The sequence below is a fragment of the Pipra filicauda genome, unplaced genomic scaffold (genome assembly GCF_003945595.2).
Source record: "Pipra filicauda isolate LSUMZ 115617 unplaced genomic scaffold, ASM394559v2 scaffold170_size1570365_pilon, whole genome shotgun sequence".
Lineage (NCBI taxonomy): Eukaryota > Metazoa > Chordata > Aves > Passeriformes > Pipridae > Pipra > Pipra filicauda.
This window is the reverse complement of record NW_024104218.1, coordinates 757,761-776,376: the sequence shown is the minus strand read 5'-3', so window position 1 is coordinate 776,376 and position 18,616 is coordinate 757,761. Positions and strand designations below refer to the sequence as shown.

The 18,616-nt window shown below is 47.2% G+C and overlaps 1 protein-coding gene across 2 annotated transcripts in view; it reads right to left on the bottom strand.

Moving 5' to 3' along the window:
• The window catches only part of COL5A1 (collagen type V alpha 1 chain), a 147,266-nt gene that overhangs the window by 60,825 nt on the left and 67,825 nt on the right, over positions 1 to 18,616 (bottom strand). For both annotated transcript variants that reach the window (XM_027731691.2, XM_027731692.2), the window contains exons 8-13: positions 14,366 to 14,518; positions 14,013 to 14,069; positions 9,968 to 10,009; positions 9,665 to 9,727; positions 3,537 to 3,611; positions 1,792 to 1,884 (exon numbers count right to left, since the gene is read on the bottom strand). In XM_027731691.2, coding sequence (XP_027587492.1) covers positions 1,792 to 1,884; positions 3,537 to 3,611; positions 9,665 to 9,727; positions 9,968 to 10,009; positions 14,013 to 14,069; positions 14,366 to 14,518 — 483 coding nt within the window. The remainder of the gene's footprint in view (positions 1 to 1,791; positions 1,885 to 3,536; positions 3,612 to 9,664; positions 9,728 to 9,967; positions 10,010 to 14,012; positions 14,070 to 14,365; positions 14,519 to 18,616) is intronic.

Sequence of the window (18,616 nt, the reverse complement as noted above, 5' to 3'; positions counted from 1 at the left end):
AAAGAAGGCATCCTCCCCCTTGCAGGACTCCTTTTCCATTCCTGCCATATCCTGTAGCTTCACCACAAAAAGAAAAAGAAATTACATTTATTTCCCTTTCTGCTTTGGTATCCAAGTTTTCAGCCAAAAATGTTGAAGTTAACCAAGAATTAATTTTTTCCTTTATAAAAGTACACAACTTTTCATCCAGTGCTCCAAAGTTACCCAGGATTTATTTGGTTTTGAAATTTTTTTCCTCAAACCGAAAAATTTAAAAAAGAAAGGGACTTGGAGTGAGAGGAAGGAGCTTTTTTTTTTCATAAATCACAATTTTCAACAGGCAGGATAAAAAAAAAGAACAAAACCAGAGAGTCTGAGAAAGCAGGTGCTTCTCATGAAACCTTTATCAGGTCAAACTCCCTATTTCCCAGCAAAATAAGATGCTGATGGAAAAACCATAGGCAGGCTTGAAATTAAGACTGACAAGGCAACACCAGAAACATAATCCGCTGATATTATTCTCAGAACAAGGTTAATGGACAGGAAAATGCAGTGACTGGTGGAATCAAGGCCCTGTACTCTACCTGAATAAGTATAAAATCAAACTCCTTTGTAAAAGGGGAGTTGGATGGAATCCAGAATAGCCCCAGCTAAGCCAAATTCCTTGTTATAAACCCAAAAGGAGCAAGCGTCACCCAGCTGGGTGGAGATCCCATTGGGTTTTATTTCATTCAAGGGTGAAATAAATCGCTTTTTTAGCCCATTTCAGCAGCCCAGCCCCAAAAAGTCTGTGCTGAAGTGACTGCAAACAGCCCTGAATAACAGACAGCACATTCCACCTGCAGACAGATGTGGGCTTTGGACCTGAGGAGCACATCTCAGCTCTGTCCCCAAATGCAATGTCCCAAAGCCGTGTCCCTTTGGGAACTGCCTCCTTAAACAGCCAGAATTCAGTTCCTCTTGGGCAAGATCAGGGCAAACACAACATTGTGGCTGTTCCCTTCTGCTGGAATTGTGACTCTTGCATCTCTGCTTTTAACGTGGCAGTGATCATGTTAAACAACTCAACTAAAAAAAAATAAACAAAACCAAAAAACCACCAAAACCGCTCATGGAAGAAAAAATTCTAAGTTGCACTGGCTAAAAATTAAGTTTTATTCTGAATAGATGAGTACAAAGCCCTATACACCAAGTCACTCATCCAGGCAGGGAACAGGAGTTGTACTGGGAATGTGCACGACCAGCTTTTTGTCACAAGCAAACCAGGGGTGATTTGATCATCAATCAGTAAGGTCATGCATGGAAAGAAACATTGCACGGATAACCATCATGTATTTCCAGATAAATACATTAAAGAAAATTACAGATCTGCCTGCTGAGATTCGTGGGGCTGGGAACAGCTTCCATCAGTGACTTACAGTTAATTATTATGATTTATTGGGAAAAAAAACCCACACAAAAGAAAGGAATCCCTAGAGCACATCCACAACTGTTCATATGGACCCTCAAAACTGTCAGCACAAACAGCACTGGAGCCACCGGATCTGGAACCAGCAAAAGGTCTGCTCCAAAGGCTGTAGGCAATATAAAACCAGCTTTCTGGGACCTGGATCCTCACTGGTCATTAATAAAAATCCAAACTGAGGTGCCATCATCTCAAGGCACACAAGCAATTCCACCTCAGATGGGAAGTTGTTGCCACCACCACGAAGGGTGTGAGTACGAAGATATCTCCTCTGACACACTTATTCTGGTTTTCCTTTGCTTCCACGAGAACCTGCTGCAGGAGACATCCCACCTCCCATCACTTACCCTGGCCTGCTGCAGGATGGCTTGGGCTTGGGCCTCCTGGGCTGAAACAAGAGGTCCTTTGGATCCAGCATCTCCTCCTCCGCTAAAGCGGAACTGATGGGGACAAGACGGAGAAAGCAGGTCACGGGGTTGCTGTCCTCCCACCCTCACAGTAGCCTGACTCCCAAACAATTTGGTTCAGCATGACTGACTCAAATCCATCACTGTCTTTCCAGCCCATCCCATTAACCCACCACACTCAGGTCACCCAGCTCAGAGCCACAAAAACCAACCGCGCTTCCCACGTCCACGCCCGCCCCGCGAGCTCTGCCAGCCCGGAGGGACACACAATGGGGGGGATTGTGGGCTCTGCACGTGAGGACCTCACACAACCACCATTCAGAACTCAGTGCACAGCTCTCACAGGGCTGATATTCCCTGTGTGGATGCTGCTGGCCAGGACACCCCGGACAGATGGGGTTGGATCAGGTTATTTGGCTGTAGCTGCCCGTTTGCCCCAACAAAGGCCGGGTTTCTCAAGCGCGGCAGTTTGCTCCAAAAACCAGAGTTTGGCCTATGGTTCAAGCCAGGATCCCTCGCACTCAAAGGATTTAAAACCCCCAAGCATTAATGTTTTATTTCCAAACCTGAAAGAGAAGGAGATTAATGTTTCCTTCTGCCTTTTCCACCCCAAAAAGCCCCACTTTCCTGGGCACACACCCTCCTCCTGCCTTAGTTGTGAGCTCAGGGCGTTGCAAGAAGGATAGATCTGGCTGCAGAGCCTACTTGGACGGTTCTGTCACCTCCATTTCACCTTGGCCTTTCCCCCGGTTGGTGTTAGGTGTGTGACCACACCGACTTGGCAAGGAGGTTCAAAGAGATGCAATTTATGGGCCCATGGTTGGTTCTGGAGGGGCCAACAAATGCATTGTAATGACCAGCTGAGCTCCACACTGAGCTCTTGGCCCAGCCTGCTCAGGAACCTTGCCAGGAACCTACCAAGCCTCACCCAGCCCTTTGGAACCTGTCCAAGTGTGCTGAGGTTTGTCACTAAAAACTCCTTCCCTTCAGGACCCAACTACTTATTTTCAGCAGCTGGTTTCCATAGGGTTGTCTCACATCAAAGCAGATACAAAATATAACCATTCCTTCAGCCAAGAAGGTTGATTTGGTACTTACTGGCTTCATGTAGGAGACAAAAAACAATACAAATTAACCACTGGTCATCAAAGAAGACCAGTTTGTTCAGGTGCTTATAATTTTGGCTTTGAAGAAGGTTCGAGGTTCCTCACTGTAGGAGGGAGGGTTCTGCATGGAAATTTGGCCCTTGGAAGTGTCTCCAGTTGCTTCTTCATGTGTTTTGGTCTCCAACACTGTGCCCAGGCAGAAACACTTAACCTTTTTCAGAGTTCAGGAAGTGTTTGGACAATGCTCTCAGGCACACAGTGGGATTTTTGGAGTATCCTGTACAGAGCCAGAAGTTGGATCCTTGTGGGTCCCTTCCAACTCAGGATATCCTATGAATTCTATGACTACTCATCACTTCTGGAAATTTTAACCTAGTGCTTTTGATGAGTGAAGAAATTACCGTGCTTTGCAAAAAGTAAATTTACAAGGAAAACCATCAGGATCCATCTTTTACCTCAAGGAAAACGTGTCCTTGGTGTGAAAGAGATGGGAGGCTTCTGCAGGAACGGGCACTGAACAGCAACAAAGCCAAGAGACCTGATCATTTAAATGCTTTTTTTAGTTCTGTTTGTACTTACAGGCAACATAAGCATTGTCCCTGGTGGTCCTGGTAAACCATCTGCTCCCGGAAGACCTGGGCGACCAGGTGGTCCCTGCGAGAAGAACAAATAAAAATAAACTTCTATAGCACCATTTTGATCGTGTCCACACATAAGCAGCTGTGGCTATAAAGGGATATGTCAAGATATTGTCTTGACACACAGGGATTGAGCTTGCAGACATCCCGATGCCATGGCAAATTTTGTGGAAGCGCATCCGTAAGCCCACACGACTTTTCCCAGTAATTCCCTCTTCTTCCATCCTGGCCCCCACATTTCCAAGCTCTTTTTGAGTGAACAACAAAAAATCTCTGCAATGCTGCAAGTTAACGGAATCGATGTTTAGTTGGATCCGTTAAAACTTATTAAAAAAAAAAAAAGAAACTTCATAACTCAGGGACAGTGAGATAGAAACGAAGCAAGATAAATTCATTTCCATAGTGTTCAATCATCTGGGTCATTCCACTTTTCTCTTTTCTGGTTTTTTTCCCTTTTTTTTCTTTTTAAGTCCTATGAGGCCACTTCCATCTCCAATGGAGCGATCCTGTCAGCAGCTGTAAATCAGCCAAACTCTGTGGATCTCAATGGAGCTGTACTGATTAACATCAGTTTGAGTGTCTTTAACTCGTACTAAAGAAACGAGTGTGTAGTAAAAGATCTATTGATGAAACTATAAATAATCAAATATGGCCAATTTTCCCAAGACAGCCCATGGATTATCTGTATTCCCAACTGTGGACTTGACAAAAAGTTTAAGTTAACCCCAATTTACACATCCATCTAGTGATCCTACATGCAAATGAGGATGACATCCAACTATTCAATGTGTGTCTAATTGCAGTTTTCACATCAGCTTAAGGTAGGAGTGACTTGACCACATCCCAGTGAGGCCTGGTGCTCATTTTGTGGCCAGACAACTCAAGATTGAGGAGTTGGGTACTCCTTTATTTAGTAAATGCCAATAATAAATTCACCTATAGAGAACCAGTGCTGTTGGAAGGGCAAGGAACAGACACCTATGTTAGTTCTCACTCTCTTCAACTTCTCTGAAGCCTTCCAGTGTGTGCAATAGTAAAAATAATAGTAAGATAAAACCCTGACACAAATCTCAGACACAGATGGACGTGCTGCAGGGTCACAGAAAGTCATATGTTCACCCCGCAGGGCAAAGGGAGGTGGATAAAGGTGGGAAAAGGATCAGGGAAAGAGAAATAGGTAATGAAGTCCCTGAAAATCAGAGTATTAAAAAATCCCAAACCACCAAACCAAAACAGTTGGTGTGTTATCCTTGCCCCACTGTCTTCCAGAACATTCTCTTTGCATTTCACACCTCTGTGCTCCTCCTTCTCCCATTCCTCTGTGCCATGTTCAACTTCACAATTCCCTTACTGTCTCCCGCTTACAGAGGAACCCAAAACACCCAAGCCAGAGTTCCAAGCCCTAAATTAGAGACCAACACCAGGCAGGGGGGTGAGGAGCTGTGGCTACTCCACCCTGCCCCAGGCAGGACGGGGCAGTGGTGGGACCTGCACCACAATGACAGGGCAGAGCTGCCCCGCAGCCCCGCGGACCCGGAGCCCGGCTCTGCACCGCGACCAGCCCGGAATAACAACACTGCTCCCGGCGCTGCTGCAGCAGCCAGAGCTGCAGCCAGTGATTTATCAGCAAAAAAATACAGGGGAAAAAAAGCCCAGCAGCTCCCTCAGCAGCAAAGGGAGGCTGCAGAACACACCAGCCCATCCATTTTTCAAGACAAGCTCACGGTGTTGCGTTCACACTGTTTGCTCAGTCTGGCCGACACCGGAGCCCCTGACCCTGCTGATGAGGTGCAGAGGCCAGTCCCATCTGTTGGAGCAGAAGCCCCATAAATAATTTAGGCCAGACTTGTTTTATATAATAAACTTTCTTTTCTCTCCCTCTTCTCCTTTAACTCCAGTCCTGCATATGATGGCTCAGGAATGAGCTTTGTTTATCTCTCCGTATGCGTGTCCTCTGCCTGACAAATGTTGATGCAACGCTTTTCTACCCATAAATGCCTCTTTTTGTTTCAGGTTGGGTGTGAGAGGTCTGTTCCTTGTGGGGTGGATCAGTGGGGGGCAAGGGGGACGGAGGAAAATCAAACCCATAAAGCACTTTGTAAATTTAAATTCACAAATGCCTAAAAGAAATGCAGCCTGCCAGGCTCGGGGCGTAAATCTGTGTCGCCCTCGTTATGTAAATAGGGATTTGCTGATATATGGCAGCCAGGGATGGGGACTTCAACTCTCATTTGGTGCAGTGCTCTAAAATGCCATGCTGAGTGCAAACACTGGTGCAATATTTCAAGGGAATGGTTAAACTGAAACCTCAGCGTGTTGGTGCTGGGAGTCCTTGAGTCTCAGGCAGTGAGAGTGGTACCCAACAGCCCACAGCACTGGAACTCAAAATTCACTGTGTCTCTCTCTCTGATTATTTTGGTGCCATTTTCAGCCCTGGTCAGAAAATTATGTAATAGAAGATCTTTCTTGCAGTTTCTGGGACCTGCTAGGCAAGGCAGCACTTGCAATCTGATGGGAAAACCAGCACCCTGAAAATATCAAGCCTTGTAGAAGCCCAATAAGGATTTTAGGGATCCTATTGCACTTCTGAGGTGCAAAACTGTCCCCAGGGGAATAAGTCCTTTGGGACTCAATGGCTGTATGGTCTTGGAAGATATTGCTTTGTGACCAGCCTTCCCCCAAGGTGTGCTGACCACCCCAGAGCACCCAGACAGCCCAGAATTCCAAACACACAACAGGGAGAGTGATGGAGCTGCATTTTGCTCTAATGCTGCAGCTCATCCTGTTCAAAACAACGCATTTTCCCACTTTCTTTATTCCAGCCTGGAGTACCCATGAAATAACTCTTTGGTCTCCTAAGTGCCATATTTCCTTCTTCCCACTGCTCAAAGAAACCTGCCTAAGTCGTCCCCAACCGCCCTCCCCTCAGCTGAGCCCCCTGAAACCTCCCACAAACAGGCTGCTCCACAGCTTTGCCATTGACACAAGTTCCTCTGCATGTTGTAAAATAACTGGGAAAAAATGAACGAGCTGACATGATGAATAAACCAGAGCTAAATGAATGTTGGCCAATATTAACATACCTGAATATTGTCGGTACATTAATTCAGTGCACCTGCCTGATTGCAAATAAAAGGTCTTTCTATCAGATGCAGGCAGAGGGAATGTTCCTCCCCGTACAGGGGAAGTCATGTAAATTCATGAGCCACAGGCAGGGTTAATAATAAACAAATTAAAAGTGGAGCTGCTCTAATTGAAAAGGAGTATTTTAATACAGTTGCAGTTCCTGGCTCTGGAAGTTCATCACTCCTCTGTGCACAGCATGTTGTATCACACTCTGTTCTGGACACTTGGAAAAGCGGGATGTGCTGCCTGTGCTAGAATGCAAATTATTCCTTTCATTTTAGGGTGTGGAGCAGCATCGTCAGGGACAGCGTGTCTGCTGCTGGTTGGCTTTGCAGGGCTGTTCAAGAGGAGTTTGGCCAGCAAATGTCTGCATCTGCCTGGACAAATGACAGAAACACACTCCCTTGTCACCAGGGGCAGCATCCAGCCTGCCAGGAATGCAGGAGTAGAAACAGCACATCCAAGGGAGGAGAAGAGGAAGCTGGGCATCACGCAGGAACCCAAGCAGGATGAAGACCTACCAAGAATCTGATGAAGCCACGCAGCTCTTTTGAGTAATCCTGGACCACTGCAAGATGCAAAACACAGCCGGGGCCTTGTCCAGCTCACCCATCCTGTGGGAAGCCAACACCAAGGATGGAGAGCCTGCCCTTGGTCCTTCAGGAGGATCCAGGGCTGCGGTGCTAAAGGGTTAATTAAGCCCAGCTCTCCAGGAGCAGTGGCCCTGGCTCACAGCCCCGGGCTGAGCCTGCAGCCTGTATCGACTTTCTGAGCTCGCAGGCACCGATCGATGGAGCACAGTCAGGGCCCCTCGTTCTCAGTCATGTCACAACCACCAGAAACGTTATTACTGTTCCATCGAAAACCACAATAAATGCACCAGGAGTGTAAACGAGGTGAGGGTCTCTCCAGCAGTGCTCCAGGGGAAAAAGTGGGAATGCAGCAGCCAGCAGACTCCGGCCGATCCCCCAGGGACCAAGAAGGCAACAAAGAACCTCTGCTAAAAAAAAAATCCTGGGCCCAGGTTAGGGATATTGCCACAGGAATGCCCCAACAGCTGAGGAATCTCCTCAAGTGCACCTTAAAACCACTGCATTCACTTCCCAGTGCAGGACAGCAATGATTTTAGTTCTCTCAGTGGTTGCATTTTGCAACGTGGGTGCTTCAGAAAGAAAAGGAAACACAGGGATGGCCACCACAGAGGAAACCATGGCAGAACTCTGGCATGACTGCAACAGTTAAAACAAGGCTAAGGGGAGATCCTTGGGGGCACAGAGATCTTGTTCTGATCTTCTGTAATTAAAGGAATTCTCCCTCCTATTTTTTCTGGGTCTTAGGTTGCTCAATTAAGACCAAAGAAAAAGAATGTTCAAGAAAAAATATATATAATCAAGGCCATGACATGAACAGTTAAAGAATTTGCAGCAATTAAATGTGTGAGACACACATTAGAACAGCACAACTCCCTTATCCAGTCAGACTTTCCCATTGTCTTTTCCCTTCTTGTCCAAGCCAGGAAAGTAGGAAGCCCTACAAAGGCAGAGAGTCTGCATCTGGTCACCCCAGCTCATCCTTCCTGGGCACCCAGGAGGCAAAGGGGATGTGGTTCCCCACCTGGAACTGAGCTCTTGGCTCCGTGGAGGATGCTGTGGTGCACCCCAGCCTGCCACGGGCACAGAGCTGCCTTATCCATCAGGAAATGTGCTCCTCTCCTCCCAGCTCCAAACTGAGCTGAGACAACAAAGCTGATCCCACCTTGCTTCTCTGCAGGGCCAGATCCTGTCTGTGCTATGGTGAATTTTCCACTAGATGTCAGGCCAAAATTCCTGCTGGGAGGAGGACTGGGAGCAGTGGGCAGCCTGCTGCACACCTGCCCAGGTGTGTTCACCTGGCTGCCTCTGCCAGGGAGGAGAAACAGGCTTGAACTGTGGGTGAACAAAAGCAAGTGAGAAGTGCATTGGTAACAGGGCCACTCCAGAGACTCAGTTCTTGAAGCAAGGACAGTGGTTTTTAATTTGTGGCATTGCCAAGCACTGGAATTGCTGCTGGAATGGTGCTCATGCACCTGAGGCTTGAGTTCAGCAGCTCCCAAAACACAGGTCACTCCTGAGCCCAGGTGGGGACTCAGCAATAACAAATAAATATACAGCTCTGATTGAAGTGTGGTGTTAAATTATGGGATTTGGGGTCACAATCCACAAAAGCACTTGGGAGCAGCTGCCTTTGATGAGACATCCCAAAGCCAGAGGCTTCTGCAGCAGCAGTTTAAAAAGCAGTGGCTGCCAGGGACAAAACTGATTTACAGTAACATCAAACCCTAAGTTATTGCATTGTTAAGCACATAAATCAGTCTCTAGTGCTGCTGGTACAGACCAATAATCCACGTCCAGCAAAGGTGAAGTGCTGCATGAGAACCCCTTTCCCACTGGGAGCAGTTTGGGACACAAAATGAACATAAGGAAAGATCCACAGCAGCAGTGCTGGCATGACCCCAGGACCATCCTGGTCCCAACCAAAACCAAACTCTCTGCCAGGACTCACAGCACCAGCTGCAATGAGGCTGCAGAAGAGTGGTTGAACTTCATTTTACTGTGTTAGTGATTATTTTGGTGTTTGCTCATCCTGTTCTCCCAGTGCCACAGCCCAGATCCTGCACTGGAAGGAGCAGCCAAAGAGCACAGACAGAGAGCAGAGGGTTTTCAGCCCAAACTATTGGTTTTAACTTGGAAAATGGCTTAATATATTTGACTAATGTGGCTGTTCCCCAACCCTTTGCCCCAAAGGTCAGCACTGTACCCCACCATGAGTTCCTTTGGGGGCTGACTCAGAGGAAAGTGCTATTACAGAATTATTTTAGGGCTCCAGGGACACACCACAGTCCCACTGTGCACACACAAAAGCACCCAAAGCCTCAGCAAAGAGGACAAAAACACAAACACTCACCCTCTCCCCTGGGTCTCCCATTAAACCCACGGGTCCAGTTGGTCCTGGAGGTCCTGGAAGGCCCTAGTGTGGAAAAAAGACAGGAAAAAAGTGAGCCACTAAAATGTGTTATTATTTGTAGCAGATTTATACAACGAGCAGGAAAAGATTCAGAGCTTTCTGTTTATTTTTGCACCAGAAAATCCACCCCAAAGCGCTCTGTGCACATGTGTGGCATATGGAAGCAATAGAGCCCGGGGACAGCCGTGTGCTGAGCCCTCCATGTGCACCCCAAACCCGGAGTAAGGGAAAAGTGCCACTTACTGCTGGGCCTTCAGGACCAGGTGGGCCTTCCACCAGCATACCCTGGGCAAAAGGAAGGAAAAAAAGTGATTAGCAAGGCACATCCCTCAGGTTACTTTGATTCAAGGGCTTTATTTAAGCCCTGTGCTTAAATATTTCAGGTCTTGCTGCTACGTGGAGACACTCCAGAGATGAAGGGTTTCCACCCTCTTGGATGGCATCTCCTGTGTCCCTGTTGCCAGAGGCACAGAAAGCCCATTGAAAAGCCAAATAATGTCTATTTAAATCATTGAGGGCATGGCAAACAGCCCTTACCCCCAGCATCAGGCCCATCCTCACCCCAGCACAGGGTCACCTTCCTAAACACAGCCCTTCTCTCTTTGCCCACGCTCAGGCAAAGGCAAACCCTGCAGCACAGCCAGCCTTGATGGTGCTGGAGCTTCAGGAAAAAAAGCTGTTTCTAGACCCAAAGAGCTTAAAAAGTAGTTAGCAATCAAACAGCAAGATGTTTTTTAAAATTATTTTTTCCAGCAGACTGCACGCTGTGATTTACTCTGTGTAAGTAGGAAATCACTGTGTGGGCAAAATGGTAAAATAATGCTTCTCCATCCGTTTTAATCTAAATATTTTGTCATAACTTTATATCAGATCTATCATGTGCTCAGTAGAATTGAGGTGGTTTTTTTTTTCATTTATGAGTATGCAAGAGGCAAGAAAGAAACCTCCCACTAAACCTGGCAAATGTTTTCCAGGATGATGTGCTGGGAAGAGCTCCACAGAGAGCACTGCCCCTTTTATCTCTGGAGCCCAGCAAGAGCCAGGTCAAGCCAGAGCAGTTCCATCACTTCCCAGTTCACCTGTAGGAAACAGGGATATTTCTCCTATGGGATGAAACCCATCTTTAAAAACCTGTAGATAAGCAGTTGGCTCATGTGGGTGAAGCCTGGAGGAAGCAAGTGCAGGGACTGCTCTTGGGACACCCTTAACTGTTCTCAGGCTCTGGTGCCAAAAACCTTGGCTGACCCAGGGCAGCCACTCCAGCAGACAGGGCTGAGCTGAACAAATCTGAAGTGTCTAGAGGAAAATCCAGGCATTCCTGCCCCAAAAGCCACAGTCTCTAAGCCCAGAGGAGCAAAAAATAGCATAAAACACGCTGCCATGGACCATCCCTGCTTCCATCAGTGGGATACACGTTCCTGCACCACTAATATGTGGCCAGCGCTATTTTCTGCCTTTCCCAGTGTCCACCCTACTCATTACCACCTCGTTTAAAATCTCATTTAAAACCTGGCCTCTCCCTCAGTTGGATGTGTGAGGGGAAATTTGCTGCTGCTGCCACCACCACAGGAGTAACTCTGCAGTCATTCTTCACCAGGAAAGAATTTGGGTCACAAGGTTTCACCCTGTGCCCATATTTTGACAGCAGGGCCATGGAGACACTGCTCTCCTCTGGGTGGGAATTAGGGGTGAACTCCACACCCCCTTCCCCCAGCCTGCACTGACTTCAGCTCTTGCTGTTGGAGACTTCAACGGAGAGGTGAGTTCTGTTGATGGAGAAAGTGTCCCCAAGAACACTCACTAAGCACTGGTTCCTTTCCAGACACACAGTGAAGGACATTGCAGGGAAAGCCCCAAATCCATCTCTGTTGAGACCAATGATGGCACATTTTTGGTGTGACAGGTTCTAAAACAAAAACTAATCAGTGTCTGGGCTGGGACAGAGAATCACAGCCCACAGAGGACTCCCCAGGAGATTTTTGAGCTGCTGGGTGCCAGCATTACCCTGCTCTGAGCACACACAGCACTGAGGTTCTGCTTCCCATGGCCACCTAGGACTCTGGGGACACTCTTCCACATGGGTAAGAGTCAAGGCTAATTAGCCAATTTGGGATGCAAACATCCTTGGCATCTTCCCATACTTATCTGTTGGTTTATGTTGAGTTCCAGCCTCAGGGACATCTGGAGATTCTCCTTGGCAAGAAACCTCCACTGTTTACATGATTTCTCATCAATGGGAGCAATGGGAACGTGCAAGGGTTTGGGGACAGGACCCATGGGGGGGTGCCACCAAGGGCAATCACCTCGGGTAGAGCAGGCAAATCAGGGATTTGGGACTGTCCCAGGGGAAAACAGGGTGTTCCCTCCACTCAGTCAACACAACTGAAGCCACTGCCACAGAAACAGCCCAAAGTCTGGCACCAACACACAGAGGTGCTGAGCAAACCCTCCCCAAAAGTAGATGTGAGCACCAGGGTCCCCCCAAAAAGGACAGAGGGCTCTGAGGAGGCAGCAGCACCCTGATGGCTCCAGATCTTGGATGTCTGGGGTCCCTGCATCCCTCCTCTCCATCCCTTCTCCCCCTGCCCCTGTCCTGCCCTGCTGCCTCCAGCAAGTGTCAGCACAGAGCAAGGATTGAAGGACAGGCGGTTTGAACGAGGAGGAGAGAAAATCCAGCAGAATCCAACTTTGCGTTTGGTTTTTATTTCCCTTCTCCTGCAGCTCCCACCAAAAAAAAAAAAAAAAAAAAAAATAAAATTAAATAATAAAAAAAGGGGGGGGGGGGAGCTAAAAAGCGCAGCAAATCCGAATTTTCCTGCTAAAGAGGAGCCGCACGGAGAGGGACCGGGCGGCATTTGGTCTTGTTTACTTTTTGGCAAAAGCTGTACATGCTCCAGTGTTTGGAAATCGTGAAGGCGGCCAAATTCTTTCTGGATGATTAAACTTAACTATTTTGTTCGCTTTGTAGCGTTTCTGGCTGGGTTCCTGCCATCGCCTTCGCGGGGTTTGGCTGCTCCCCCCCCCCGTCCTCTCCCCACCCCTCCGATAAGGAAATCGCTCGTTCTTCCTTTTGTTTGCAGAGTGGGAGCGAGACCCAGAAAGGAAGAGAAGGAAGGAAAGGTCGGGAATGGTTTTATGAGGAACTCAGTTAGGCTTTTCCAGCCCCGCTGCTGCAGCCCAGCTTCTCCCTGGCTCCCCTCTCCACTACCTGCAGAAGTTTCAGGCAGAGGAGGAAAGGAAGGAAGAATTAAAAGAAAAATAGTGTCCTCGGGATGATGGGAAGTGCTGCTGCAACACTGGCTCTGTGCCAAGGAAAATTAGGTTAATTGAGCTGGTGGTGAGCAGCGAGCATGGGCTCAGCCTGCCGGGGACCTGCTCAGGGGAGGTGGGTGCAAGGGCCTGAAGTTCCATCTCCAGCCTGGGGAGGAGCAGGAATGGGGGTACCTGGGCGTCCTGACACACTGAGAGGGACAGACAGATGGGCATCAACCAACAGCCCCTTGCTCTGCTCAGCAGGAGCCTCTGAGCAAGCCCCAGCCATTCCCACCGCGGGGCAGCAGGGCAGCAGCTCCACCCTCACCTCAGGGCTGCTCAGCTGGGCACCCACATTTTCTGCAAAGGGCACAGGCAGATTATAACCATTATTTTGAATGAAAAACAGCCTCAGAAACAGCCCAGGGCAGAACTATAAAGAAAGAGTGTGCTGGGTTCCACTCCTGGGGCGACACAGGGTTTCTCTGCAAGTGGAATCTGGTGGGACCCCGGGGCTGGTGCAGGAGCAAACCTCTCCTTTCCACAGCTGTGTGCAGGGAGAACCCTTTTATTTCCAGAGGGATGAACCCATTAGTTGCACAATTAAAGCCAACCCCAGGCTGCAAGTTCAGGTCAGGATTCGACCTGGCCACAGGCTGCGAGTGCTCAGGGGAGCAGGTTTGCTGTGGAGCCAGGGGCACTTCCAACCCTCTGGAGGGGTGAGATGTGCCCCCTGCCTGAAGCTCCAGTTTCTATTTTGCTAAATGAGAGATTTCATGGGAAATTTTGCACTTCCTTCATGATTTAGGTCGCTTCTTGAAGTTTAAAAAAAAAATTAAATATGTAATTACAGTATTTTATGTTAAAAGTTTTCAAATGAACCAAGTAATTCTTTCATGGGAAGTTTTCCAGCCTCCCAGCTGTATCACTGAGACAATACTGAACCACCAAGTACCACCAACACACACTGAAAAATTCCTTTGTGCCTTTTTCCTCGAGAAAAACAGCAAAACCCAAAAACCCAGATGGTCCTTACCGGTTCAATAATGGCAGGTTCTCCCTTCTGCCCCTTCTCGCCCCGTGGGCCACCGATCTGCAGCACACAAGGGAAACACAGAAGTCAGAGAGGGCACAGCCTTCATCAGCAGCATCCCCAGCATGAGCAGGAATCGCAGCTGGAGGTCCTGAGAGAACTGCAAACCCAAGGAACTGCTGAAATTCCCGTTGGAGGGACACGGGGCAGCTCCTCCTCGCCTCGGGGCAGGTGGGTGAATCCAAGGGAGATGATGCTCCCAACACTGGTTTTTGTGTTGCTAATTATGCTTTAAATTATGGAAAGGCAAACATTACGATCTAGTCTTCTCCTTGATGGAGAATGAACCCTCTTACCCCCTCATAGATGGTGTCCTGGTTCGCAGGCATCCCGGGCCCGATGTCGGGAGAGGCCGTCCGGTCGTAATAATTCTCATAATAATTCCCATCGTATTCTTTTATTGTTTCCTCGGTGAAATCCTTGTCCAGGTCATCTCCTCCTTGAGCAGCCTGGAAGGGAAAGAGCAGCAACGTGTCAGGCTGCAAATCTCTCCTGGTTACACGTGCCAGAATATCAATAATATTAATAATATTATATTATATATTAATAATGACATAATAATATAATATTAATAATTTTATATTACATATAATATAATATTAGCATTATATGTGATTTGTGCAAAGTGAGGGATGTTTTACAATAGTAGTTACATGTAAAAAATCTGGGGAAAGGTAAATTCTGGAATTTTAAGGTCTCCAAGTGACCTCCAAGGTTCTTCTCCAATGGCAGGCAAGAATGAAAGGAGAATCTTTATGTCAGAGGCACACCCTGGCTTTCCCTGGATTTCTTTGTTGATCCCTGATAAAACACTGACTATGAAAGTTTGAGTGAGGAAAACAAAACCCATCTCATGTCAGGAGGATCCTGCAAACTCTGAACACTTAAAGAAAGAAGGAATGGAAGTTCCAAACTCCAAGTCCTCCTCATCTCTCGTGGCCTCAGCATCCGAGACCCTGGATTATCAAGCACCAGAAGTCACACATCCGTTCCCATATTTAAAATGCACATCAAAACCACAATGTGTCACTGTGAGGATCCAATTACAGGAGGAAATGTGGAAAAATCCAAGTCCGCTTCTCTGAAAACGTCCTGTTTGTTTAGTCTGGGATCCAATTTGCAACTGTTCTTGTCCAAAGAGCAGAAGCAGAAATCTTTACAAAGCTGATGCCTTAATCCCTGAATCCCTCCTGAATCCTTACAGCAACAGATGCTATGGGCCACAAGCAAGGACATCTAGACAAGCATCAGAATTTCCTTGCTCCTCTCCATATCCCTGTGCTTCCAGCAGCCTGGCAGGCACAGTCCCTTGGCATCCTTTGCTTGGAGCAGCACTGCAAAGAACAACATGTGCTGCTGATATTTATTTTCTTTCTTTCCCATCCAGGTAATGACCAAAATAGTCCATAAATTGAATTATTTCCAGTGCTTCCCGGAGAAATTATCTCCTCACTACTATGAATTCAGAATCACTTAAATGCCATCACCACTTCCAGACCTTGTTTCTGTGCCAAAACTGCTCAGAACTCATAAACACGAGCATCTGGATCTAAATTCAAGAGGTTTTAAAGTAAGAATAAGCCTAGAGCTAAGGCAATCATCACCCCACCTTCTTTTACCTCTGCAAATACCAACTGGCCTTGGCAGAAATTACAGTTTGGCAATTATTCAATTAGAAAACTTGGCCAAGTCAGCATTATTTTTTCCTGTTGTGCTGTTCAAATGGATCTAGTGCTATCACACATGTTTTTACCCTGTTTGAAATATTTTACCTGGTTTTACACTTTTAAACCTTAAAACCTGTTTATCTGGCTATAAAGGTTTGGGGATAACACAGCAAATTGCATGTCTTGAAATGAATATCAAAAATGTCTGGTTTGATATTTTAATTAAGGTCCATGAGTCTATTTGCATGGAAAGATGATATTATGAATAACTGGGCAGAGAGGGAGGAAAGTTCTCCATGCTGAGACTTGCAGGTGCTTTGGAGAAAAACCAAACCAAAAGCCTAAAAATAATCTCCTTAACAATGTTGTTCTACAAGCTGAATGAGAAAACAGTCAAGAAGGAAAAGAGGAGGCCCCAAAATCAGTGTGTGAGTACTGTGACTCTCCTTGGCTGGTAACAGCTTCAGTTAAACCACTTTTAATTCTCCCTTTGAGAAGCAATGTCCATGTGAAATGCTGGTATCACATCTGGACAAGTAAAACAAAGTGCCTGAAGAACAGCAGGCCATGAACAAAATCTATCTGTCCCCTGCTCCTCCTGCTCAGGGGAGTATTGCTGCCTACTAAATCCTGGAATTGCTTCCCTGGCCTTTGTCAGGGTGTTATCAGCCAGAATGAAACCCAAGCCCAGGAGAGCCAGTGACTCTTCCTGCCTCCAAAGCTCTCACAGAGCTTCATTTGTGTAGAACTAAATCCCCTTTTAATTCCTGTTGTAGGAATCAGAGTCTCCCCAAAATACAGACAGGTGAACTTCAGTAGTGACAGACACATCCTGATCTTGCAGCAAATCTGCCAAGGAATGATCAAAATGACTATTTTGCACCAGATCAAGATTATCCTCTTTGATCCCAGGACCAAAATTGAGCAGTGCAGGACTAGCACCATGAGGAATGCCTGTGCATCCCTGTGCAGCAGTCCAGGGTCTCCAACTGCTGGAAAAAACCTGGGACAACTTGAAATTATGCCACACTTACTCGTGATTATGAGCACTATTTTGTTCCCTAAACTAGCCAAAAAACTTAGGAGTTTTTTAGGTAATTGTTTTGAAGAGCACATAAACTTCTCCATCCACTCCAGCAGGCTGTATTCCTGTTGGGACCCTGTTCCTAATAACAGCTATTGGGAAGGGAATTATATGTACAATCCTAATCCCCACTTCCATTCTGCTGGACTCAAGGATTTGGTTTCCCCAGGAGTTTGTGGCTGCAGACAGGACCCTTAGCTCCTACTCCAAGGTGTAAACCTGGAATCTATATCCTCTTGGCTATCTGTCCCTCAGGCTGGCACTTTTTAGGAGTCTTCCCTATGTCATGCCATGTTAGCCTTCGCCTCAGTGCACGGGAATCTCCTCCAGCCAGGCAAGTTGTGTCCTTTCCTCTGCTCATCAGCTAAAAGATCCACTGGAGCAATATCCCACCCAGGAGCATTCCTACAGCCCTTCCCATCCAAACACCAGCTCCTTTGGAGCTGCCAGAGGCAGCCAGATGCTTTGCCAAGACCTGGCTGAGCTTTCCCATCAGAAAGCCACACCACGTGTTTCCCCACCTGAACTTTCCTCCTCTTCTATTTCCTTTTCCTAACCAGTAAAGCGGCCCTTGAGCCTCTTACTTCCTCTCCCAGTTTTTTTTTTTTTAAGGTCACGCTATCCAATCTTTAATTCCTCTCTATTAGAAAGTTCAATCTTGGCCAAAGATTTCTGGCTCTTTGTCAGGAAACAGAAAACTTTCCCATCCCTGGGCTCCCTCAGGTTGGCGCTCGCTCCCTCGATACGCTGGAGCCTCTTCTGTTTCCCTCTGTGTATCTTTTTTAGCTGCTCAACCTCCTTCTCCAGCACATTTTTCATCCCCAGTTGGCTGGAGCGGATCCCCCCACGCCCCAGCCCTCGGGGCGGTTGGATCCACGCCCGCCTCGCTCCAGCTGCTCCTCTCTTTGCTTGGACACTTTCCCCGACACCTTTTCATTCAAACTTCCACCTCCAACTCCAAGTGTCTCGGCCAACTCTCGCTGTCTGTTTTGCCACCTTCCAGCGCCTCCCGGAAAACCTGGAATTTTGACATCCCTGTCAACCAAGTAATTTTTCTCCACTAGGGAAACCACCACCAAACTCTTCCTGGGGGGTACGATGGGACTTGGCAACATTATAGAACCGTGGAATGGTGTGGGTTGGAAGGGACCTTAAAGATCATCCAGTTCCAACTCCAGGGGCAGGGACACCTTCCACCAGAGCAAGTTGCTCAGAGTCCCATCCAGCCTTGCCTTGAGCACCTCCACGTTATCCCACTATGAATTCTCCTTGCTAATATTCCTGGATAATGAAGAATTTGCCTCATCTAGTGCCATTATTTCCTTGCACAGTGAATTCTACAGCTCTGCAGCTCCCCAGCAATTTATCTCCATCTCATCTAAGGCTCAGACCAAGGTTCATCTATTTGAGCATCCGTATAAAAGGCGAGAACTGGGCAAGTCTCAGGGATAAGAGAGTCTCAAGTGCAACATATTTCAGTTGAAGCATATTAAAATATGGGTAGAGAAAAGTGTAAATGCTCCAACAGAAACGTCAGCGGTGGGATCTGGACTGATCTCATCCCTGAGCTGACCTGTGCACAGAACAGAGGGGCTCGTTCTGGGTGAATGCAGTTGTTTGAAATCATTGGGGTTTTTTCCCAGTGTTGACATGTTGGGGTTTTTAAAGCAACAAATTGAAAAACAAAGATGCTATTCAGTAGGGCTGCCAAAATGAAAAATATTGATGTCCTCCATCGAATCAACATTTTGAGGATTTATATTAATAACTTCGAAGTAAAATGCTTTTAGTTAGAT